Source organism: Psilocybe cubensis, assembly GCF_017499595.1.
Source record: "Psilocybe cubensis strain MGC-MH-2018 chromosome Unknown contig7, whole genome shotgun sequence".
NCBI lineage: Eukaryota > Fungi > Basidiomycota > Agaricomycetes > Agaricales > Agrocybaceae > Psilocybe > Psilocybe cubensis.
In genome coordinates, this window is record NW_025952845.1 from 1 (window position 1) to 25000 (window position 25000).

At 44.0% G+C, this 25000-nt stretch overlaps 5 protein-coding genes across 5 annotated transcripts; 4 read left to right on the forward strand and 1 right to left on the reverse strand.

Annotated features, from left to right (window-relative positions):
• Nucleotides 1-778: 778 nt before the first annotated feature.
• Nucleotides 779-2887, forward strand: JR316_0013554 (Itaconate transport protein; the record flags this gene model as incomplete). Its single annotated transcript, XM_047899144.1, has 11 exons — nucleotides 779-945; nucleotides 996-1080; nucleotides 1134-1164; nucleotides 1216-1395; nucleotides 1443-1519; nucleotides 1565-1623; nucleotides 1678-1734; nucleotides 1805-2255; nucleotides 2323-2440; nucleotides 2496-2584; nucleotides 2645-2887. 11 exons carry the CDS (start codon nucleotides 779-781, stop codon nucleotides 2885-2887), a joined length of 1557 nt encoding a protein of 518 aa, XP_047741776.1.
• A 2498-nt stretch (nucleotides 2888-5385) lies between these two features.
• JR316_0013555 (Cell surface mannoprotein MP65) lies at nucleotides 5386-6608 on the forward strand (the record flags this gene model as incomplete). Its single annotated transcript, XM_047899145.1, has 8 exons — nucleotides 5386-5454; nucleotides 5510-5653; nucleotides 5707-5759; nucleotides 5796-5874; nucleotides 5934-5982; nucleotides 6041-6152; nucleotides 6217-6327; nucleotides 6386-6608. The coding sequence occupies 8 exons, from the start codon at nucleotides 5386-5388 to the stop codon at nucleotides 6606-6608; spliced, it is 840 nt and encodes a 279-aa protein (XP_047741777.1).
• Nucleotides 6609-8506: 1898 nt separating this feature from the next.
• Nucleotides 8507-9637, reverse strand: JR316_0013556 (uncharacterized protein; the record flags this gene model as incomplete). The annotated part of the gene is made up of 5 exons (XM_047899146.1): nucleotides 8507-8650; nucleotides 8705-8843; nucleotides 8906-9283; nucleotides 9337-9470; nucleotides 9533-9637. 5 exons carry the CDS (start codon nucleotides 9635-9637, stop codon nucleotides 8507-8509), a joined length of 900 nt encoding a protein of 299 aa, XP_047741778.1.
• A 646-nt stretch (nucleotides 9638-10283) lies between these two features.
• Nucleotides 10284-14123, forward strand: JR316_0013557 (uncharacterized protein; the record flags this gene model as incomplete). The annotated part of the gene is made up of 17 exons (XM_047899147.1): nucleotides 10284-10299; nucleotides 10350-10364; nucleotides 10573-10750; nucleotides 10813-10977; nucleotides 11189-11239; nucleotides 11311-11433; nucleotides 11506-11598; nucleotides 11679-11978; nucleotides 12025-12162; nucleotides 12215-12298; nucleotides 12358-12549; nucleotides 12606-12866; nucleotides 12933-13019; nucleotides 13071-13172; nucleotides 13247-13583; nucleotides 13645-13807; nucleotides 13861-14123. The coding sequence occupies 17 exons, from the start codon at nucleotides 10284-10286 to the stop codon at nucleotides 14121-14123; spliced, it is 2568 nt and encodes an 855-aa protein (XP_047741779.1).
• Nucleotides 14124-23774: 9651 nt separating this feature from the next.
• On the forward strand, nucleotides 23775-24865 carry JR316_0013558 (Transcription elongation factor SPT5; the record flags this gene model as incomplete). Its single annotated transcript, XM_047899148.1, has 3 exons — nucleotides 23775-23859; nucleotides 23932-24227; nucleotides 24292-24865. Coding segments are annotated over 3 exons (955 nt in total), but the record flags the coding sequence as incomplete, so codon positions are not given.
• Between the last annotated feature and the right edge of the window lie 135 nt (nucleotides 24866-25000).

A 25000-nucleotide genomic window follows, 5' to 3' on the forward strand; every position in this document is an offset into this window, starting at 1 on the left:
AACTATCTGACATTACGCTGAGTAATTTAATGACATTCCGAATGCTTCTTTGCATTAGTAGGAATAATCAGTTGTCTACACACCGCCAGAGCTGGTTGGACATTGTCTGTTATGACCCTTCCCACATTCTTCAATTCTATTTGACCTTCCAGCCTAAATGAGCTATCTATAGACAAGAGTATCTTACTGGCCCCTGCAAGGTGCTCTCCCTGTCACGTAGATCGCACCTTTAAGAGTTGGGCGCTTAGTACCAGGCCTGTGGGATTCTTAGTTCCCATATCTCTTTCGCTGTCCCCGCGCAGTGGACAGTGTCCCGATACCATACACTCGAAGAGTGGATCTGGTTCCAATAGATGTCTGTTCTGCAGGCGCCGTGTTATACTTTCCACAAAAAAGCCTAAGCGACTTGCTCGGCTACTACGGTTCATATCACCGAGAATAGACTCGAGGACAGTTTTTGTGACAAAGCCCTTTCCTGTTCCTTTTTCCGTTGATTTCCCCGTTCATGATAATATTCTCGCTGGCCAGCATACTTGGTGGCGTGGGAAAAGAAACTTTTTACCTGGTCCTCGGCTATTAAGTGCCTTCAGAACCTGTAATGACCATAACATGTTCTAAACTTACCTTCATCTCATTGTAGCTCTTTTTTTTGCCATGCGCAGAGAATACCTTTTGACTTTACCGATCACACAGGCTATGACTTGCTGTGTGAAGCTCAGGAAGAGGAGTTCTTTTATAACGCCTGAGACATGATGCTCAAAGAACCGCGTCTTTCATCATGTCCCATTCGCAAAACAGTAGTGTCGACTCTAAAGATGCAACGCGTACTGTCGTGGTGACGCCGGCACCAGAACGCGCTTCGACACTCGTAGACCCACCTGCAAAGTATTCCAAAAAGGAAAAATGGATGATCGTCATATTCACTGCGTTCATCGCGTTGTTCAGGTGTGTTCATGGGGTATATCGGACGATAGTATTTTGCTGACGATCTACAGCCCACTCACAGCGACCATCTACTACCCTGAGATTCCTATTCTCTCTCAGGTGTTCGGAAAATCTACAGAGTTGATCAACCTCACGGTATGTCAACTCTCTCTTGATCCCAATCGCCATCTGTTCAACGTTATTCAAAGGTGACTGCATACGTGGTGCTACAGGGCATCGGTGCGTTTCTCAAGTGCTATCAGTCATAAAAGTATTCTTATCATATCGCAGCTCCGATGATATGGGGCCCGTTTTCTGATCATATTGGTCGAAGACCGATTTACGCAGCATGCCTCCTCATTTTATCTCTGTCGTGTGTCGGGTTGGCACTTGTTCCCACTTCCAATTACGGGCTATTATTAGCTCTTCGATGCATACAGGCATGTGGCTCGGCGAGTACAGTTGCTATTGGTAAGTCTACAATTTTCTCTTTGCGAAATTACTCTCAAGTGTACTAGGTGCCGGTGTCATTGGGGATATATCGTCTCGGGCGGAGAGAGGCGGCTTTTTCGGCATCTTTACACTTGGCCCTACGGTGAGTGTGAATTTTCCAAGATTTTCGTGTATTGATTTTCGTTAGGCTGGCCCAGCTTTAGGACCAGTTATAGGAGGTGCTCTCGCAGGACATTTCGGCTGGCGGTATGTTTGCGTTCCAATCAATCGATCACAGTTTATTCTGACAGACTTTCTCAGTGCCGTTTTCTGGTTCTTGTGCATCGCGTCTTCGTTTTGTGTCCTAGTGATCATCCTGTGAGTTCTCTGTGCTGTTAGAGCGCTTTAAGAATCTCTTGATCTAATCATGCGTCAACTCTTTCTCAAGCTTCCAGCCAGAAACCGTGCGCCATATTGTCGATAGCGGACGTGACTCCATTTTTCTTGTCTACCGGCCTGTCCTACCCGTCATAGGTCGCAAAGATGTCCTGTCAAGACCTCTGAGTGTACAACTTTCCCCCGTCAAAATTCCTCGCAATCCATTTGGGCTATTTATGCAGCCCGACATCGCCCTCCTTCTATACATGAACGGGGTTGCCTTTGCCATCTTTTACGGCGTTTTGGTCACAGTATCGTCATTGATGCTACCTGCGTACCCATTTCTGACAGAGACAACCCTTGGATTGTGTTTCTTGTCTGTGGGTGGTGGGACTATAATAGGAAGTGCTATTTCCGGACGGGTACTCGACCGCGAATTTAGGAGGATGCGAATTAGAATCGAGGCAGCGCACTCAGGGTCGGCAACCCTTGATCGCGAGGAGAACTTCCCACTGGAGAGGGTAATATCCGTCCATCATCCCTGCACATGCCAGTTTGGTAGTTACTGATCATTTTAACTATTGATAGGCACGACTTCAGCTCACGCCTTACCTTGTCGTCATTTGCGCAGCCGCGTGTGCGGGATATGGATGGTGTCTGCAGCAAAAGACCCATATCGCGGTACCATTGGTTTTGCAATTTTTCAGTAAGCTTGATTAGTCCCATGCTGTGTATAATTTATGTTGAGACGCTATTTCCAGTTGGTGTTTTCACCATCATTGCGATGAATTCATCAACTACCCTTATGATCGACTTGGTTCCCGGACAAAGCTCCTCGGTTACTGCATGTGTACGCCTTCCTTCTAAGCCTAGCACAAGTCCCCTATGGCTGACAGAAAGCCATCTGCAGAGCAATTTGATTAGGTGCACTCTTAGTGCAGTTCTAGTGTCAGTCATCGACATTATGGCGAAGGGTATCGGCACAGGATGGACATTCGTCATCTTGAGCGGTTTATGCCTGTCCCCTCTGCCGTTGATTTACATTTCATTTATTATCGGACCACGTAACCGCGCTCGAAGACAGAGACTTAGAGAGGAAGAGATCGCCCGCACACGAACAGCCTCAGTATCGATATCAGAAGAGAAGGCCTAGGTTCAAATGACTGGCATACTTCACACCACGAACGAAACGAATCAGTATATTTTGTATCAAATTTATCACGACTTGCCTACTTACAACGTTGTAGCTATTTATGAAAGTCAATTTGGAACTGTTCAATCATTTCAGATTCGAAGATGCAAGCGTTTGCTTCGAAATAAGCTCACTGATGAGCCCAAATCTGTGACCCCTATTCGACTTGCTTGTTGTTGCTTGGTCTGTTAGTCTGCATTCATAAATGAAACAGGCGCCGCCTTTTCTTTCTTACCCCCACCACAATCTCGTCGCGCACAGGAAACTCACCGTATACGGTGTTCTTCCTTTTTCACGAGTTGACGTCCTTCTGGATGTCCATGAGCGATAGGTGCAATTTCGACCGACCCCGCGATTTCTCATATCGGGACCATGGGCATCAATATGCCTTGGGATCAGAGTTTGCTGTGCGGATGCGCGCAAGATCTGGTCCTATTTTATGGCATACGCCTCTATCCTCTCTCCCTATGCTCGTAAGGCGGAGCTGTGGGGCGAAAGCCTCACCTCTTCGTATCTGCGGGCGCGGGCCAGCGTGTTTCACCTGGTTTATGGCTTGCTATGAACCAAGTAAGCACGCAGGGCTCTATCGGTAGTCCCGTCAGTGGGGTTATCGATGTACTTCGTCGGCATCCAAGCTATCCAACATACCCTACTTGCACACCGTTACCTCTCTGCCAGTATCTTCCATGATGTGGTCTCGTATGCGGACAGGTTATGGAGCCTCTTCACCTCGTCGTTGAACGCTCATCTTGTCGCTCGGCCATCTGGGCCGTTCCACCTTGTGGACCCCGGGCTGGTCCTTCTATCATTCGCTTCTGCAGTTGGCTCATGTCGAGCACTGCCCATGTCTATCTGCATCTGGCTTTGCATAAGCAGTGCACCTTACCTTACGCTATCTCATTCCTGGCATGTTGCGGGCCCGCACATGCCACCTTCACCTCGTGTCGCGAGCGGTATTCTTGACCTGCGATCGGTCTCGACTAGGGACGACGATTCGTCAGTAGTCTCGTATGTCTGGTCTACGAGTGAGAAGGGGGACGTTGTTTTTGCGCACTCGCATCTGGGGCCTTTGGAAGATTTTGACCGTCTTCGGATTGGTTGTCTTTTCCTTAGGATCTTGGCTTTTAAAGCCGCCAATTTTTGGAATCTCGTTCACTTGTTGAACAAATTTTTTGTGAATATAGCAAGAATGGAGGATTTTAAGCTGAGTACCTTATTTTTGTTCGAGTCCTCACTACAAAAGTTTTAAAGGTTTTCGTACCAAGATCATGCTTGTCGAAGGGTGGTTCAACGCAGAGTTCATTATGATGTTTTATTATACGTATAATAAATTGTTGGTAGTTTGAAAGACCTTTTTATACAATTCAAAATGGTAGTGTCAATTCACGCTCGACGGGCGTTTTGGTTTATTTCTTTGAGGCTTTTCGGGCGATATTCTAGATTATATGTAAATTAAATAATCCTCGGGTATAAAATATCATAGCAATTCAAGGTACAGACAAAGTAAAAGGTACATGTTCACATAGACCATCTCTCGGACGCGTCCAAGACACGTCAGCGCAAAATGTTTGAAAGTTTGCCTCTCGTTTCGCCGCGGGCACGACCTTGGCACTAACTAACAATTTTTTCAATTCGGATTTGTTTCGCTTCTCATACACGATTGGACGAAAGTGCTTCTCTAACCTACAATCACTTGTTGTGATATTACGGTGCGTACTTGGTTGAAGCAAATACGGTTCAACCATGATATAGGTCCTCACAGAGTAACAATCTCTGTTTCACCACTCTTCGGAGAGTTGCAAACATCAATGGTCTACTCATACGCTCATACTATCCATATTTAAGTTATTCTGGTCAGCCGCCGAAGAGAAAGGAATAGTGAGTTTGACCCGTTTATACTAGGACAAAAAAAACAATAAAATCCGACTTGTTGTAAACTAGAAGCTTTGTTTTGACAGTAACTGTTTCCAGTACGTTCCACTTCACCTCTAATTTCGTGCACTTTCAGCATTAACGTATTACAATTGTTGGCTCATAGTACGTGTCTATCGGAGGGATGAGTCGGTCTTGTAAGTACAAAGCGGCTGACACTACCTATGTGCGCATCAAAATCGATCGTAAATACCCATTAGATGCGTGCGTTCGGGTTTCTCGCATGGGATACACTTACACTTTACAGGCCTCACTGACTTCCTTTCAATTGATGGATTCTTCGCAACAACGCGCTAACCAGCTTTGCTTCATCCGACACGTACTGATGTACGAAATCGGGGAATGTGTTTGGGGCTCTCCGTCCAGTGGGCCGCCTTGTGATTATGCTTGACCACTTGATCCCTATAAATACTGGACAAGTCGAGCTAATTTGGTCAGTAGCTTTCGAAATGTTCCCCAAAAGCTTTACAACCATTGCAATCTCCTTGCTTCTAAGCTTCGTCACACCTATCCTGGCAGCTAACCACATGTCAGGTCTCGCCGTCTCCAATAGTCCTGGAGGAACGACGGCTTATGGCTGCCGTTCTCAAGCTCAGGTCTGTAAAATATTCTATGTATAAATAGCTATCCGATATTAACCTGCCCGTATAGTGGAACAAACTGGTCAATGATGCCAAAAGCCAGGGATTCAAAATAATACGCATCATCGGATTCGATTGCAGTGCTCTTGAGCTCGCTTCCTCAGCTGCAGCCACCGCGGGTCTCCAAATTATGGCCGGAATATTTGCACAATTTGTAAATAAGTTGCTCAAATGATTGTTCTTTCGCCTTAATCATCTACTTTGCAGGGAACTATTGCAGCTAGCTCAAGTCAGATTGAGTACGAACTCATTTTTATATGGTATTCAAATTGGCTCTAACAGCTGTTTGGTTCTAGCAATGATGTACAGAGATTCCGTGCAGCGTATACCAAATACGGGGCAGGCCGATACGTCGGCCTAACCATTGGGAATGAGGTTGGTGCCATCACTTCTGGAAGCCCTTTGCCATACAAAAAGTCGACCGATTTCTGTAGGTTCAAGATTCTGTTGGTAATATAATGGCAAAAGTATACAGCGTCAGAGGTAAGCCTATTCTATCATTTCGAAAATCTTTTTGCATTTTCTTATTGTTCTGTCACAGGGTACCTGAAATCTGTGGGCGTCCAAACACCCGTTTCCACGGTGCACACTTGGGTTGACATTCGAAACAATCCCGCTCTGTGTGGTGCTGACTTTGTTGGGGCAAATGCACAGTACGGATACTAATTTTACTTTTCACGGGGTGAACATGTCTAATATGTCGTTGTTGAAATGTAGTGCATTCTTTGATGGTGGTGTCAACTCGGGTCAAGCTGGTAGCTTCCTTTACAACACTGTCAAGCCCGCGTTGCAGGCTGCGTGCCCCGGGAAGAAGATATATATAACTGAGTATGTCATCTGATTCGCATCTAAGCCCAGTTCACTGACTCACGTTGAATCGTTTCAGGTCTGGTTGGCCATCCAGAGGTGGAAATAACCGAAACGCAGTGGCATCTGTACCCGATGAACACAATGCAATCTCAAGCATCAACTGCGCCGCTCGTGATACAAGCATGACGATATTTGCGTTCGAATACGATGATCAGCTGTGGAAGAATGGCGGAGCGATAGAACAGAGCTTCGGAATATTTGGCAAAATCCTGCCAGGAGACGCTTTGAACGCGTGTTGATTTGTAAAATATATGGAAGTTGCCTAGGTGTTGTATGTATACTGTCAACCAGACCCAGACCCCACACTCTCCAAACATAATAATAATAGCATCAGCTTTTGTACCTATTCCTACGATGTGGACACCCATGGAATTGCGGATGTTCAAGAAGGTGATCACTAATAACTCAACATTACTACAACCTAAAACATGCGTACACTTTCTAATCTTATCTTCCAGCTCCTCTACCTCACCAACAAACGTATCAAACATACCAGCATCGAGTTGATCCTACTGACTATACAATCATCCCGATGCAATCAACGGATGGCGACACACATACCCCAGTCACTCAAACCCCCATTCGGCAATGGATGGATGACGAAGCGTATGAAGCCGTCCCGATTACCAGCGGAAGGACGGCGGTCCTCCCCGTGAGCTATTCCCTCCACAGATAGGGCAGTGGAAACAGATATATTACATTGTGAGCAAGTTGACTGGTACTAACACACTGATATCAACCATACTTTGAAAATATAGCTCTCATTGCAAGCTACTTAACAAATTCCGATTCCCATTATTATAGGACTCTGTTGTCATTTTTCATCCGGGTCTAATTGAGTGGGATGCAGACTCGATCTTACTATTTCGTTTTTCCCATTTCTGCACCGTTTTCCGTCAATAAAAATAACATTATATATACATCACCTCTTTAGAGCTTGCATTCAAAATTTGGAGAGAAACGGGATGCGGGAAGAACGAATCAGTGTGTTTGATGATAGTATGGATTTTGAATCGCCGCCCAAAAAATATTAGAAAGCCGCAAAAAAGCGACGGCATTTTATAACTTTTTGTTTTGTAACCTTACCATGGTGACGACCGTTGGATCAGTATGCGAACATTGAACGTTGAACCACTGATATCAACTGGAACCTGGAAATATTACCGAACGATGGTAAGAGTTATGACTGCATGATTTGAAATCCGATTGAAAATTTATTATAGTAGGTCCAGCAGCGAAACACCTGCGCGGAGAAAAGTCATCAATAAGATTCCAACTTCATCGCAGTTGGCCAAGTATATCCCACCAAATCATACGTGCTCTCTTTCGGCAGAATTCTGCAATTTCGCAATTGAGGATCTTTCCAGCAGGCAAAGTCTCAGATAGTTCAGCGGTGATGTGATCACAGAATCCTTTTCGGCCGCCGTTGCGGAAGGAAATGTCTCTCTGGCCCCGTTTTCACTAGCACTAAAAAACCATATGGCTTGATGTTCTTTACACTAGAGGTTTTGTATGACGGGAAATGTTTATGGTACGTCCCACTCCAACTCTAACTTCATGGGCTTTCGTGGGCGGTCACTGAAATGATCCAACTGTTACGAGTCCTATACGGAGTATAGACTCGTTCTTTTTCCCAGGCCTTTCTCAGGTGGCCAATGTCAGGTATGCGTTTCCGCGGGAATTTATTTCCCAAAATGAATGTTCTGCTTATGTATTCTGATCTTTTGTTCATTCGCTTATTGCCGAAATTTTTTCGCGAGCTGCTCGTTTATGCCGCACCGTGAGACTGTTTCCCCTTTTCTCTCTCTCTTCCTCATCCTCTATGTTAGTTGCCGTCTGTGCGCGTTGTCGTTATATTTGATTCCTTTCCTTTGTTTTCGCTACAGTACCATATTTTTATGTACTTGTCTGTACTTATTGTGCATAAGCTGCCTCAATATGCGTCTCTGTTAGGCCGTCTATTTCTCGTGGATATGTCTACTGCTTTATCTGCTTTATCGCGCTCTAAATGATGTTGATGTGAAGATTCCATCCTGATAGCCATGTAGTCTTTCAACTGTTTATGTCTTTCTGTCAGCGTAATGTGCAGTTATATACTAACAACTAATGTTTTTAATATAAGATATTCATTTCTCTTCTATTCTCTGTGTATGGTCATGTCCTCCATCTTTTGTCTTACTTCTCTATCTTCGTCATACACTCGACGGCGCTTCATGACGGGTATCTTCGCGATTTCTGCGTCATTCTCTATGAACTCTGCTGGGCCATTTCGTACGTCTTGCTGTTTGTGAGGTCAGTGTTATTCATTTTCCCTGAACATGCTTGCCTCACTAACCACATCATGTATGAGCGTAAGCGCTCTCAGAACTGTGGTCATCGCGACAGCTTTGTCTTTGTGCATCACTCCTATGAATGCTATGGTCGCTCGGACTATGTCTCCAACTTTGAACACGCTGGGAACCACACGCGATGTGCTGAGTCATTGATCGGATACTGTTAGTATGCCGCTGTGTATGAGATGTACCACAAAGCTCACCTTGTACCGTTATCGTTTTTGACTTCTCGCAAATAGTCGACCTTGTTGTCCATGGTGTGTATGAGATCGTCTCCTCTCATGTGCGCCAACACGCCGTCTGGATCTACACCCATATCGAACGCCAGTCCTGCTTCTGTCGGCGCATGCTTTCTAGGTGTGAAGTAACGCGTACTTGCGTCGACCGCCCAATGACCTTCGTACATGCTTAAGTTCCACGGCTTTACCTCTATGTCTTCCTTTTTGAGGTATGTCTTCATCATCTCGTGTACATGCTTTATACTAACCGCATCGTCGTTGAATCCGTTGCTCCGCAGTCCGGTAATTCTAACTCCCTGTCGAAGATATATCGCTTTCTTCTTCATAGACGGTGTTGCGTCACTACGATTGGGTCAGTTGGGTATGCATTTTGTATATATAGTTATATCATTTACCTTAATTTAATAGGCGGCAATTCGTTTCTGCATATTGCGCCGTACACGTAGAAGTTTTGTTCTTCAGTGGAATTCGTTCGTGTAATTCTCCACGAGCGAGGTTGTTCTACGTAGACCACTCTATGATCTTCGAGCTGTCAATCGTGTTTTTGGAATCGTCAGTATGTTCGTCCATCCATATGAATATGTAAAATACCTGAAAGTCTACCACCGGCATAGCATCGTGTATCGATTTTCGGGCGTCGCAGTACCCTTGGTCCATGAGGGCCTGCGCAGCGTATTGGTTATAGTTTGGGTCCATGCAATTGGTTGAGGGTGGGATTCTGTTTCACTTTTTTTTTTTTTTGGCCTTGTTTGACCGTTTGGTTTTATGATGTTTCTCGCTTTCCGACTCGTATTCGTGTGTCCCTCTTGTGTAATCTTTCCGTTTCTGTCCGAAATCTGCTACTGTTCCGTTCTCATCGTCGTGCTTGGTTCGTACTGGTTGTTAATGTTTTGTCTCCTCTCCGGTTGTTGTTACCACCGATCATTTTGTAAAATTTTCATATATTTTTCCTCCTTGCTTATTCGCTATCGGCGCCGTTTTGACCCTGTCTACTTCGCTCTCATATGTTCCTCTTCCCTGGTGTTCCTGTTCTCGACCGCGGCATTAGGTCGGTTGTTCATCTATGGTGTTGTCGTCTCCTCATATGACGCGCTTCATTAAATTGCATTTGTTCTTTAACTTGATTTGGTGTACCGAGTGCCTACTTTTCTCGTTTCATGGAGCTCCTCTTGCTTTGCTTGCTCTTTGCCTTTGCTCATCAACGTGTCGCTTCGCCTAGTTCACCTTTTTCGTGTTTTTATGCGTAGTGCGACCATCATCTGTCGGCTTTTTTTTTACATCAAATTTTGGTCCATCATTTTTTTTGGCGTCTTTAATCCCTTAAGGCAATCGCTCCTGTACAATGGTGTTTGCTCTTGGTACGCTCATCACGCGTAATATCTTATTCGTGCTGACTTGCTTGTCTCAGTGGCTTCGGGAGTGTGTATGGTATTCGCTAAAGGCGTTTCCACTCATCGCTTTCTATCGTACCGAGCGTTAGTCTTTGCATTTTTCTACTCCGTATCAACTCATGGATTTTATTATCCTTTTTCTCTGTTTTTCATGTTTCTCCAAGTAGTATTTATCATGTTGAATTCTTGTGATGCTGTCTCATAACCTTTTCTATAAAACCTTGGTTTTTTTTTGTTTAGTGCTTTCCATCTTCGACGCTCTACCTGCCTCGAGCTCTATCATCTACAGTATTCCTAAGTCTCTTTATCGTTTCAATCACATTATGGTTTCCATCAACTCTGCTTATGCTCCTGCTTCTCCCAAGCCTACATATGCCGATGTGGTTGCTGGTGATTGCTCGCCCTCTGCTGAATACAAGTAAGCCGTTCCATGTTATTCTATGTACAGTTTATGATTTTAAACGTTGTGCGTTGTAACAGACATCGTCCTGCAAAAGGCATTCGCAACGTCATAATCCACGTCAAACCCGACAACAAAGAAGATTCTTTTTCTGTTGCCACTGACTCTGATGACGGACCGTTAGACAGCGTCGCCTCTCGCATTGCTGCCGCAAAGGTCGTCAAACCGGGGAACAAGACTGTTGCGTACGTGTATCCCATACTATCTTACCCTGTGTCTTCAATCACGCACGTCGTTTACATGCGTTCCTTCCGTTTTCTTATCTCTGTATTGCAGCGGATCAGATGCGTTGGACAATTTTGTTAGGAAGACCAGGTCAACAAGTGGCTTGTATGATTTTAGCTGCACATTCCGCACTTTTTTTCTTTTGTTTTGACTACTTTATTGTCGTTATAGGAAACGCGATATCGAAGATGCTGCGCTCGTTTGTTCCGATGAGGAGTTGCCGTTAGTGAAATTGCAATCTGATAACCCTTATGTTATGCTGATATTTTGGTTTTGTTATATATTTACCTCAGAGCCCGAATTTCCCCTCCGAAGAAGAGTCGTACATCCGTCAGCGCGAACGTTGATGCGACTGTCAATCACGTATCTTACTCGAGTGATTCTTCGGTCGAAGTCATTCGAGTCGTCGATAATTCGTAAGTTTTACTGCTTGTATCAAATCTCGCCATTATTTCGTTCTGCTTAATACCGTTGGATACTCTGAACAGAGCCAACGCCCGATATCAGAAGGGTATTAGTGATGCCATATTAGTCGATGATTCATCCGCGGATGAAATGGTCTCTGTTCATCCTACCAGCGGGTATGTTTATCATTTACATCTTTTATGTTATTATGTCATACGTTCTCACATCCGCGTATTACAATTCGTGCTCCTGTCAGAGCAAAACCGAATAAACAGAAAGGCAAGAAGCCACAGAAGACAATGCCCCAAACGGTCCGTATCAAACAAGAGCCTGGCATTGTCATAAAGCAAGAAGCATCTGCTCGTCCCACGTCCGTATTGCCCTCTGAAGTTATGGTTAAGAAAGAGTCTGTCGATGTTCATATCCCTCTTGCACCGGATAACGTTGCGTCCACCCCCACAAAGAAAGACAAAGGAAAATCATCCGTTTCAAAGAAGGGCTCTGTTGGGATTCGTAGATCCGCTCGGCGTTCGGAAGCTGCGATCGAGCGAGTACCGTTCTCTTTTATTCCACATTGCGATTGACTGACGTCCTGCTCTTAGTCTGTCGGTGTCTCCGCTGAAGATTGGGTCTGAAATTTCTGGATCTGCTGTTTTGTCTCCACCCATTACTTTGCAGGGTGATGCTGATTCTGATATCAACCCCTTCTTGCCGTCACCTGAAGTCATTTTGGGCACCAAGTATGTGTATGCTCTAAAAGTCTACGTGAGCATCACTTAACTTGATTTACAGAATTCCAGGAAAAGGCAAATCCATTCGCATTGTTCTTCCCAGCGGTCCAATCGATCTTCACGAAGATGAAGCTATGATGTTTGCGTCAGTAATGTTCATTTGTGGTGTTTTTCTTTTATCACTTCTTAATCGGGTTTGATCAGGCACGCGGTCAGAGAGAGTCGAATGCATCAGACCACTTATCCATCTTCCAATGCTCTCCCCAGCGGTCCTTCCTCTAGCAAGTTGCTCAAAGCGCTCGATGATGCGTATGAAAAGTACAGTGAAGCAGATGCTCTTAAAACCGAACATTCGACTTTGGACCCCCCTGTTCAATTTAAGGCGTCTGTAATAAGGTAAATATCCGTCATGCCAATATATGTGATCGTCTTTATCTACCTTTATTCAACAGTGCCAAATCTATCGACGCGCATTCTGATGTGGTTATGGCCAGTCTTTCTGAACAGCCAAAAACTCGACAAGTGCAGTTTCAATCTTCTTTGACAGCTGTTCCAATCAATGCCGCTGTTGAAGCTCCCCCTACACCTGTCACTCCAGTTCGAGTTCCCCGCAAGTTCAAGGATGTTGTGCCTGCCGGTCCTGTGAACAAAACTCCCAGTCTTGGATTGAACGGGCCGGCTCTGATGGAGGATACCATGCGCTTCTCGGTCAAGTAAGTTAACGTACCCATATGTCATCTTCAATCTGTTGTCTGACTTGATTTGTGTCTGACCTTAAGACATCTGCCGAAGAAATGCGAAGTTACGAAGACAGATTTACAAGATAGTCTTTTAGAAAGCACTTACGTTGACCTTCCCAATCTTCAGTAAGTTTTTACCTTCTAAGATAATCGATGTTTTGTTTTGACTATTTCAAGGCATGGTATTCTCAAGCAATGGAACTCGCCTAATGTCATGGCACCAGTCGACTGTGTTTCTTTTTCTCTCTGCGGTGAGAATTTCCCTGAGATGAATTTTGAGTGAGTTTCGTAAAGCCTTTGCTATACTTTACTTAATGATGCGTATTGCTTACTCTCTCTACTATGTTATATAGAAACGCTTATGACGCTGTGACTTTTGTAAGGAACAAGAACTTTATCAATCCTTCGCGGGTTTCGCCTCTGGACGTCAGCATCCTGTATATGGGAAACGATCGTAAGCGTGCCACTTTGCAGTGCAACTCGGTGCCTGCTATCTGCCTGAGTGCAATTCTCACCCGCGATTCGTATCTATTGGAGCCGATATCCAAAGGACTGTGTAACAAATTTTTGTCTGGTCACATGATGCACCAGGAGTGGGAACGCTTCGCTGGATTTGCTTGCATGGCGTTCGGACATCAGGTTATGGTAGCCTCTATCCGTGATAAGGCAATCACCTTTGGCACTATGGGAGTTAAATGTCAGTGGGCACATATGCTTACTTTTTTTTTTTTTTCTTTTTGTACTCACTCAGACACTCACTCAAATAGCGGAGCGGGAATCAATCTCTCCTTCAAAACCTCCTAGGACACCCGGCATACTTTCTGGACAGAAAGATGCCAAACTCCAAGGAGGAAGCCGAAAAGCACTTAAATCAAGCACCAGGTTCAAGACCATGATGGATTCAACCGACACTAGTAAGTTATCAACATTGTATGTGCTTCAAACCACTGACAATGTCATATATTAGTTCCCATATATGATTCACGTAACCATGCCTTCAATTTCAACACTGACCTCGACCGGTTAGACGAATTGCTACCTAGATGGCGTCGCGGAGAGATTCCACCTAACTCCTTTGTTATGGTGGCGTACACTATGACTCAATACGAGAAGGAACGGTCATTTCATCTGTGTACCAACATACAGTATGCCGTTGTGTTCGGTACGGAACACGATACCAGCGACATAGAGGCAGAACAGGAGTCCTTTGCAGGTTTTGATGAAGACTGAATATTTCATTAAACCTAATGTCTTTTAATACACATAGTTATGGTATTATTTACATTCTCCTTGCTATCTGTTGTTATTTTTTGGTATCATATACGTCGCGTAGTCTATTACTTCAATGTTTTTGTTCTTTCTTCGTGTCATTTGTACTCTGCTTCCTGTATCTTTGAATATCCAGTTAGTATTCTGTCTTATCAACTGCTTCGTATCATATTCTACTTGTCTTCCGTACAAATTTCTCCCGATATAATAATACATACATATTATCATGGCATTACAGTTGGACATATGCTTTTCCTTTGCGTGTCCCCTCTGCCAAAATTTAAGCGCCCGTTGTCAATAATCGTACGCTACACAGAGTTACCCGGTGTTACCTGTTGTCAGTGTCTACTTATATAAATCGAGGGTCCTCGATGCGATTCCTTTAATTATTCCTACACATTCCTCCCCCCCCCCCTTGATCGATCTCACACTCATATCCATCAGACTAGTGAACATATCTATTTACCTTGAAACTTACATTACTCTTTTATATATGCTCGCCGCATCACTTCATTTCTACGCTCTTTTTATTTTAGTTTCTGGTTGGGGTGAGTTATCTTCTCCTTATGTGTACTGTGTATGATCTGACATTTGTCGCTATTTTGTAGGAATCCTATGTGGCCACATACAATGTTGCATTAATGTACACTCCTTGAACGCATCCAATTATGCTGGTGATTCTCGAACAATATCGATGCTTAGTAGTTGTATAGCTGTCAATCAACAGTTGTTTAAAACAAATAATTGGTCAATAGACTTTTGCTTACCCTGTGGGGAATTTCCAACCTACGATGTTCGATTTCCTGGCAATAATCTATTGCGTAGTCGTACATGTACTAGATCTAGCAGCGTATCAAGTGGGCACAAAGTTTGTAGAGTGCGTCTTACTGTAGTATTAGTTCATGTTATGCATTGCTTGAATCGTACTACTACGTCCGCTTCTGAGATACCCGTCAAACAGTCCCACTCGTATGGAAATGTGCGTTTGTTGCACTCGCAATTTCGCCGCTTCATATATATTGATTGTCATTCAATGTCGGCTTATTTGTGGTTAAGATTCACGCCTGCAACGTATACACGTAGAGTTTCTATTTTAGTATCTCTGTTGCTCCAACGTAATCATCTCAGGAAGTGGGAATATAATAGGTGCCTGGTAGCCATTTTGCCAAGATGCGCCTTGCATCAATTCACGCTCGACAGACATTACACGCAACCTCGTCTTTGGTCAGAGAAATATCCCTTCATTAATATAGTATCGAAGGGCGTTCTAATGTATCCGTTTCAGTGTTCCTGGTTATTCGGTCTCAACTATTTCCACTACATCTCATTTACTGCTAATGTTTCTGAATGCTCATACTATCATCCTTCCGATGTCTTGCAAGGCGGAGGTGGCGGTGTTTCAAAGGTTGTCAGCTCAGAGATTTTGCGATACCGTGTGGTACAAGATACGGGATGTGCCTCCGTTCAAGCTAAAACTAAATACAGATTTGTGAAGTACCTTGCTACAGACGCTCACATTTCAACTTCCATTGACAATATATCTGATTTAATAGTTGCTAGGTTCTCTCTCTTTGACACTGCTAGTTGGCTGTCTGTTTCTGAAATTAGGTCTATTGCAAGTTTACATGGAGTGTACGGCATCAATTCAACCACAAATAGAGGCAATGCCATTGAACTTTTGCGTGATCATGTGTGCGGAACTTGCCTTCGTAATGTCTGTATTTTTGAACGTGTGGTATCAGTGTCAGATAGAAAAATTAAGAGCAATTCATCTTCTTGTAATCCAGATCGGCAGTTTGAACTTACAGACAGTGCTGTAAATTTTTCTCGCTTCGTTTCATCTGCTTTAATAGAAAGTCATATTGTACCCTATAGTGGCACAGCATCGTTTAATTATAGTGATACATACAAGTTCGTTAGGTATATGCCGTACATACGTGATTTAGAGTCATTTCTCTCTGCCGAAGCGTCCGCACCCCACAAACGCCGTCTAGTTCTTTGTCGATTTTCTATACAAAGTGCAACCAAATGGCTCACTTCAAGCGAGCTTCGGGATGTACTGAAAGAACACGGTATTACATCATTTAATTCCAAGACCAAAAAATCTGCTCTGATAAAATTAACAGATGGTCATGAATGTGGTATATGTTCCACTCATTTATATATCTTTGAGGCAATACCTAGTACAGTCAATTCAGAAGAGTCAATCATGCATAATCGTAACCAAAATGTTCTACATAAACGAGCATCTCGAGAACGTCAGAGGCAGGCAGGCGCAGAATCTGCTAATTCCGATGTTGACATGCTCAACGGTGATGCTTTTGTATCCACATCAGACTCTGACCACACTTCAAACGACCATGTGTTTCCGCCACAACCACCGTCAAAGCTTCTGATAGAGGAAATCATCAATGGATTTTGCGCTGATTCATCTGCATCTCTACTGGAGGAAGCAGGCTGCATGGTCTGCGGTCTGCTGCAGCCTTTGCATAATTTAACTCACTTGTCTATGTTTGATCATCCCCTTGACATACTCGCAGTTGAGGGAGCTACCCGTGTAGAGAGATTACATCCTGACGACCCGGTGAAGGACATCCCGGGCCCTGTGATCGATCCTGCATGTAACCATGTATGCGATACTTGCTCTGCTGCGTTGAAAAAAGGTCATGTGCCGAGACATTCGCTTGCAAATCATTTGTGGTTAGGTAAAATACCTTCTCAGCTGCAAGATCTTTCGTTTGCAGAGCGCATGATGATTGCTCGCATTCGGCATAATCGCTGTCTGGTCAGAGTTTCCTCTGGGCGGGCTAAAATGACAGCAAATGTCATCATGTACTCTAATCCAACGCTGAAAGTGTATCATGAATTACCTCCTTCAAAGCCAGAACTTGACGAGGTACTTGCCTTTATATTTACAGGACCAACCCAACCCACGGAAGAAGAGTTCAAGCGTAGTCCAATGCTAGTGCGTCGCAATAAGGTCGCAGATGCTCTGGAATGGTTGAAACTTAACCATAAGGATTATATTGATCTTGAAATATCCAAGAAAAATCTCCAGTCTTACCCGCTGATAGGTGTCCCCGTAGCTGTAGACTACAGACAGCGCAACGGTACTAATCGTATGGAGTCTACAATGAGTCTACACGACGAAGGCGAAGATGAAGGAACTGTAGACGGACCTTGTCCGTTTACTGTCCATGGCTTGAGTGGAACAGACTATGGCAATATGTCCATACAAGCTTTGAAGGCAAAAGCCTTGCAACACATAGAAAATGAAGGCAAAATGCTAGCTATTGGGCATGATCCAAAACCGCAGTCTATGTACGATAATCCTCAGGCCTATCCGCAGATGTTCCCTTGGCTATTTCCTTACGGTTATGGTGGAATAGGTCAGCATTGTCATAAGCGTAAACTTTCAGAGTCAGAACATAAGCGAATACTGCTTATGCACCATGATAAGCGTTTCCAGCGCGACCTTTATTTTCCTATTATTGCATTCAATCACGAGCAACTGAAAGGTGGCGTTACTGGTAGCTTTCTTGTTGCAAAACGCCGTAATTTTGATGCGATATCTAAAAGATTGCTCTCTATAGACAAAACGGTTCTTCAAGACATTTCCTCTCGTCTTGTAAATGGGGACCATGTATCACCTGAAACAGACAGTGAGAAAGACTGTTACAAACTTTTAGATGATCTTGACCACGTTGGAGGATATGTTAAAGGGTCAATCACGTCTAAAAAGTATATGCGCAATGAGATATGGTCTTTGCTTTCTTTCAAAGGTTGCCCAATATGGTTTATAACCTTGTCACCTGCCGATAACAGACATCCTATATCAATATATTATGCCAAAGAACAGCTGACCTTTACACCAGACATATTACCTTCTTCTGAAAGGAATAGACTGGTTGCACAGAATCCCGTATCGGCTGCCCGTTTTTTTCATCTCATAATTGAATTGTTTATTAAACACGTGCTAGGCGTCGGATCCAATATTCATCGAGGTTTGTATGGTAAAACTTCAGCGTACTATGGTACGGTAGAACAGCAGGGAAGACTCACCTTACATTTGCATATGTTACTATGGATTGAGAATTGCTTGTCTCCACAGCAAATCCGTGACCGTATTATGAACAACGACTCTGCATTTCAGGCGAGCCTTCTATCATATTTGGAAGGCTGTCATCAAGGCGAATTTCTTACAGGAAACATGCAGACTGTTAAAGACCGCGTGCCACATATTTACGACAAAGAAATTGATGGACTTCATTCAATTATACAAGAGGATGACGAGGCTGTAAATTCCAGTTACGCAGATCCGACTCTAACACTCCCTATACCGGTAGAACATGCTTGTCAAGATTCCAATGGTCCGGACCACTGCACATCATGCATTTCTAATGCTGAATGGTGGGACAATTACGAAACTACAGTCGATGATATCATATTGAAGTCCAATGTGCACAGATGCACTGTTTCATACGGTCAGCAAATTGATGACCCTGACGGATCAAAAGGTATAAAAAATATGCCTAAGGGCCCGAAAGGTTGCCTGGATTGGAATGGAAATTGTAAAGCACGATTTCCGCGAAGGCTGTACGAACAGTCTCAAGTCGATCACGTCGACGGTCACATATTTTTGAAAAAGTTGGAAGCGATGTTAAATACCTTTACTCTTCCGCTGTCGTACCTCACAAGAAGTAATACCGACGTGACATGTCTGTTGTCGGGTACTTCGATAAAAGCAATAATATATTATATATCAGACTATATTAGCAAACCCGCATTGAAAACGTATCAGATATTTACCTCTATGTATGACGTGTTTGAACGTGAAGAAAAAAAAGTTAAAGACGATGTCAAGATTGAAGGTAAAGACGCAGGCAGAAGGTTGATGCTTAAAATTGTCAACTCTCTGTCTTCTAAGATGGAGATAGGTTCTCCGATGGCCTCCTTGTATTTATTGGGCAACCCTGATCATTACACTGATCATACCTTTGTACCTTTTTGGTGGAGAAGTTTTGTAAGTGACGCAAGGAGCAGTCATAAATCCGGTATCACTGATGACCAAGCCGCCCACCTACCTACCGTAGAGGATCTAGAAAATGCTGAAGATGAAGAACAGAAAGTTATATTAGCTCGACATGACGGTCATTATGTAGGTTCTAGTAATGTAGATGATTATAAATACCGCCCAGTCACTCAAGAAGACATGTCTCTATTCGACTGGATTAGATCTTATGAGCGCCGTAAGCTCACTAAAAATGAAATGGAGCGTTTGCGTAGTGAAACACTCACCTTCGAAGATGATCATGCGTCCGACATACGTGAAGGCGGGGGGATGGAAGATTTCATTGATGCATGTCTTGGTATACCTGCAGATGATGATTCTGATCAACGTGTTAAATATGACGGTGTGCGAAAAAATATTAAAATAAACAAAAGAAGTTTTGAACGTTTCACTGAGGAGCACCCTCTTTATTCCACTCACGTAGTCAAATGTGACTCATCCCGAGCGCACAATATTGTCCCCAATTTTCTAGGCGGTCCCCTTCCACGGCGCGACAAAGGCGACAGAGAGTATTATTGTTGCAGTATGCTGACCTTGTTCAAACCTTGGAGGTCTGGGTTAGATTTGAAATCATTGCATCAGACTTGGGAACATGCATTCACCATTTACGCTTTTTCCGACCGACAGTTGAAACTAATGGATAACTTTAATCTGCGATATGAATGTTTAGACGACAGAGACGATTTTCACGCACAGTTAAGAAGGAAAGACGGAGAACAACAAGATGTTTACACGGATGAACTCTATCCTGATGGTTGCGGTCTCGACGATCAATACAACGACTTTGTCGGCCTTGAATTCGGTGAAGATCATTTAGATTATGAAGAGATTGGTGAGGCATACCGCAGAGAGGTGTTGTTAAAGCGAGAAGTAGATGGCATCATACAATCTGCAGGATTGTTTTCTAACGCCTCTAGCGATGTTACATGTCAAGAAGTCAGCATGTTCAGGCCTGCTGAATACAAGACGCATACGAGCTGGGCATCTCTAATAAAAGCTGAAAAAATTAGACTGTTTAAACAGAAGTTGTCCGGTTACGTGCCTTCAGATCCCTCAGATGATATAACAAACATTCATATTTCCAACGAAGAGTCTACTAATGACGTCAAAGTAGTTTCTTCGGATTATCTGCTCAGGTCGTACAAGGCAAAGCAAATGGAACATAATGTGTTAGTAGATTCTACAGTCGCCGATTTCACCTTGAATACGGAACAGGAAAGGGCTTTCCGTATTGTTGCCAATCACGCTAGTTTGCTGTCGCCTGGTCAGCTGAGGATGCATCTCGGTGGCATGGGCGGTACTGGCAAAAGTCAAGTGATCAAATCTATCATTCATATGTTTGAGTCGAGAGGCGAATCTCACCGATTTGTGGTTCTCGCACCCACAGGTACCGCTGCTGCACTCCTCAACGGATCTACTTATCACAGTGTATTAGGAATACGGTCCAAGTCGGATCGTGGTCAAGACTTTTCAAAAAACGAAGTCGCAGTAATAAATGACGTACGAGCTCGATTAAAGGGTGTCAAGTATATCTTTATTGATGAAATATCTATGCTGTCGTCGAGGGATTTATATGCCATTAGTAGACGTCTGTCACAAGTGTTTAACGACGATACACTGTTCGGAGGTATATCAATGATCTTAGCTGGTGACTTCGCTCAGCTACCGCCGGTAGGTAATCTCCCCTTTTATAGTCCTTCCATTAAACATACGCAAGACGCTCGCATGAAGGTGTCCGAGCAAGAAGCTACTCTAGGCAAGATATTCTGGCACCAATTCACGACTGTCGTTATTCTAAAACAAAACATGAGACAAAAAACGCAGACTGAGGAAGACGCAAAGTTGCGCACTGCACTTGAAAACATGCGGTATGCCGCCTGTACAGACGCTGATATATCGTTCCTCAAGTCAAGGTTAGCTTCTAAACTGACGACTATTGAAGGTAAACCTATATTGACTGACCCTGCTTTTCGCAACGTATCTGTTATCACTGCGTGGAATAATCAAAAGGATAGGTTCAATGAGCAGGGCATCGCAAGATACGCTAAAGAGAGCGGACGTACATTGCATCATTTTTTCTCTGTCGATAGTCTGGGTACACAAGAAGGAGAAACTCGCAGGCCTCGCGGACGACCATCAGGATCGTCTAAAGCAACCAAACAGACAAAGATGTCCCAGCGTCTTCAGGAAGCCCTATGGGGTCGCAGCGCCTGTTCTAGCGAACAAGTGCCAGCAAAACTTTCTCTGTGCGTAGGTCTGCCAGTTATGATACGGCATAACGACGCCACAGAGTTGTGTATCACTAAAGGACAGGAGGCTGTCGTCGTAGGATGGGAATCTTCTGTTGGTGCGTTTGGTAGACCTGTACTTGATACGCTGTTCGTGGAATTAATCAGACCGCCGAACCCTGTATCATTAGCTGACTTGCCTGTTAATGTTGTTCCACTTACGCGAACGTCGTCTCGAGTAACATGTACTCTCAAGTCTGGCACAAAAATCAATGTAAACCGCCAGCAGGTATTAGTGCTGCCCAATTTTGCCATGACCGATTATTCGTCTCAAGGTAAGACGCGAGATTATAACTTGATACATTTAGATCATTGTAAGGATCATTCGTCTTATTACACCTGTGTATCTAGAAGTTCGAACGCCAGTGGTACCATCTTACTCGGTAGATTCGATGCGTCTAAGATTACAAAGGGTATTAGTGGGCACCTGCGCCAGGAATTCCGTGAACTCAATATATTAGATCATATCACCACCATGAAATACAATGGACAGCTTCCAGACGGCGTGTTGCATGGATTAAGGAATCCGACAATTCGGTCTTTCATGCTTCTCGACGTATCGCAATCCATTGGTACAGACTGGCATCCTACCTTGGCAGTCTCTTCATCAAAGCAGCTTATCAGAACTCCGGAAAAGGACGGCACCTGGTCTCTCAACAGTGTTAAGGCAATTGTCACCGACAGGGCAAAAGATAAGCGCAATAAGCGCCAACCAATTCGCTCAGACTGTATAGGACCGAGGAAACGAATGTTGCTAAGCACACCCTCCGAGTTTGCGGTCCTACCTGTAGGTACAAAGTGGGACGCGGACAACTACAGTTGCAGTTACGACTCCATCTTTACCGTGTTATATAACCTATGGATAAGTGCACCTGAGATGTGGACCAATAGATTCAGTGATTTGACACCGTTATTAGACAGACTCAGCGGACAATTCGCACTTGTGCAGAATGGATCAATTTCTCTAGAGAGCGCACGAAACGACGTCAGAAACGATATGCACTCACGCAGCCCGCTTGATTTTCCTATGGGTCCAAATATGACATACATTGACAGAGTTATGACCGCTGTGATGGGCCAGCGATCTTCTGGAATGTCTGTTCTCGTGTGCAGTAAATGCGGCTACAATGACCAAAGACCCGTAATGCGACTAGGCGAATATATAAGTGTGGCACGCACTGGCGTTTTCCACGACGACTCCCAGGAGGTGTCTTCTATTTCAGACAGTTTAGGTTTTAACCTGAGCGATGCTCAACGATTGAGTTCGAAGAATTGCCCTTCGTGTGCACAAAATCAGCATATCGTATATATGTCGCTATGCCATAAGGTTGAACGATTACCTTACATTATGACAGTGGATATATGCTCGCCACGGTTTGCTATAAACCCTGATATTATGTTCAAATCGGATAGTTTCAACGTAGAGTATAAGCTTACTGGGGTTGTCTACGGCGGGCAACATCATTTTGTTTCTCGGTATGTTGACCTGCAAGGGGACGTGTGGTTCCACGACGGCATTACTACTGGAAATAGATGCGTAAAGGAGGGTAATGTTCATGACCTTGTTAATGATGTATCTCAATGGCTACGCATTTCCGTAAATGGGGGAAACTTGAAACATGCATTGTATGCTATTTACGCGAGGGAATAAGATGAAAATTTATCCAAAGTGTTTTATGGTTATGGAGGCCTCAGTTGATACATGCTCAGATAACAACTGTTTATATTCATATCAGTATGGTATTTATCGTTCGATAGTGTCGCAGCGTATCAGTCTATTAGACTCAGCTGTATAATCTGAACCCATAGACTACATTGCATCGAGCATCGTGTGGTTGAAAGGACGATCCAAAAGCGTGGGAGAATGTCGTACATGTTCCTTTAATACCTTCGCATCAAAGGGATATCGGAACTTGCCGAAATTTCGTTCACCGCTCTGTTTAAGAACTGTGCCTATCCGACTTGAACACCTTTTTCGACGTTGTCATTTGCTGCCACATCGTACCAGTATTCGTATCTTCAAGGCTAATATACAATATTTGTTAGGCTGTAGGTTATATTACGATATATGATAGAAATATTGATGGTATTCTAAATGTGTTCAAATCGATAGTTCATTTTGAAGAACACCTTAAACCTGTCAGCGACTGCTTTGCAGAGTCGTTGCTTTAGTATGTCTATATCTACTCACGCAATGCTATACATATAAACGGCAAATTTTTAATTTTTTTTCTGCTTCTTTTTAGACTACCTATGGCTCCCAACCCATTCTTGGACTTAGAAGCGAATGTCGATCACGGAGATTCAGAGGATGGTTCAGCCGAATCTGACGAATTTGGTGCGCATAATATTTCGTTTTACTCAGTCTCATGTCATTCCAACATACGAGATAAACCAAATTTACTCGCAGAATGCTTCATCGACGACGGAACTCAATCCCATGAAGATTGTGACGGTTCATCATCTGTGGCAATGGACAAACCCATTCCTGTTACAAAGAGAGACCGACTGGCCCTCGTAATTCAACAAATTGAAGAGAGAACACGTGGTAGATCTCACTCACTGCCCGCCTCTGATATGTACCGGGGTGTGGAACCATTGTATTCAAACGCTGACAATCCTACTGTTTTGTCACCGCACGGAAACACTGATTCGGGCTTCGAAAATCTGCCCACGGACTATCCTACATGGAGGATTGGATGTAAAGTAAGTTTAATACCATCGAATTAAATTTGTGTGTTGCCAACCATATCGATGAACAATACGTAAGGTCGGATACGAAGAAATCGCGGTCGCTTCTTTACTCAAAAACTCGCGCCGAGAACATCATATTCGGTCCGCGTTTTCACGCAGTTCTGTACATGGATACATATACTTGGAATGTTTGATGGATCAGCCTATGATTGACCTTATCAAAAGATCGCCCGGCATCATCGTAAAAACTACGGACGTGCTCCTGAGTCCGATCGATAAGAATGAGGCTCAGCAACTGTTGTACATGGGAGGGGACATTACGAACCTATCGGTCGGAAAATGGCTCAAGGTTAAACGAGGTGTATACAAAGGCGATGTAGGCTTTGTCGTTTCGAAAGGATCGTGGGGGGTGTCAATGCTTATGATCCCCCGTTACGAGTACGTGTCCACCAAAACGAAGTCATCTCGTAAACGGAAGACATACACTGCGGTGCCCGCGCCTAAGCTATTCGATCCGACAGGCCTTCGTAACTCTCATTTATACATAGAATCAGGCAGAGCATCTGTCTATCGCGTAGGTGATCTGATCTTTGAGCATGGTTTGGCCCGGGTGGACTACGATCCCAGACACGTTGCCTCATGTCGTGAAGGTCTGAGTTACGTGACGTATACATCATTTTGTATGAGTGGGCATCCCGCACTCCATCACGCGCCGATACCAAAGCCAAAGGAATGGATCATGCGAACCATGGAATGGGTGGTAATGAGATCTACAGGTTGGCTCG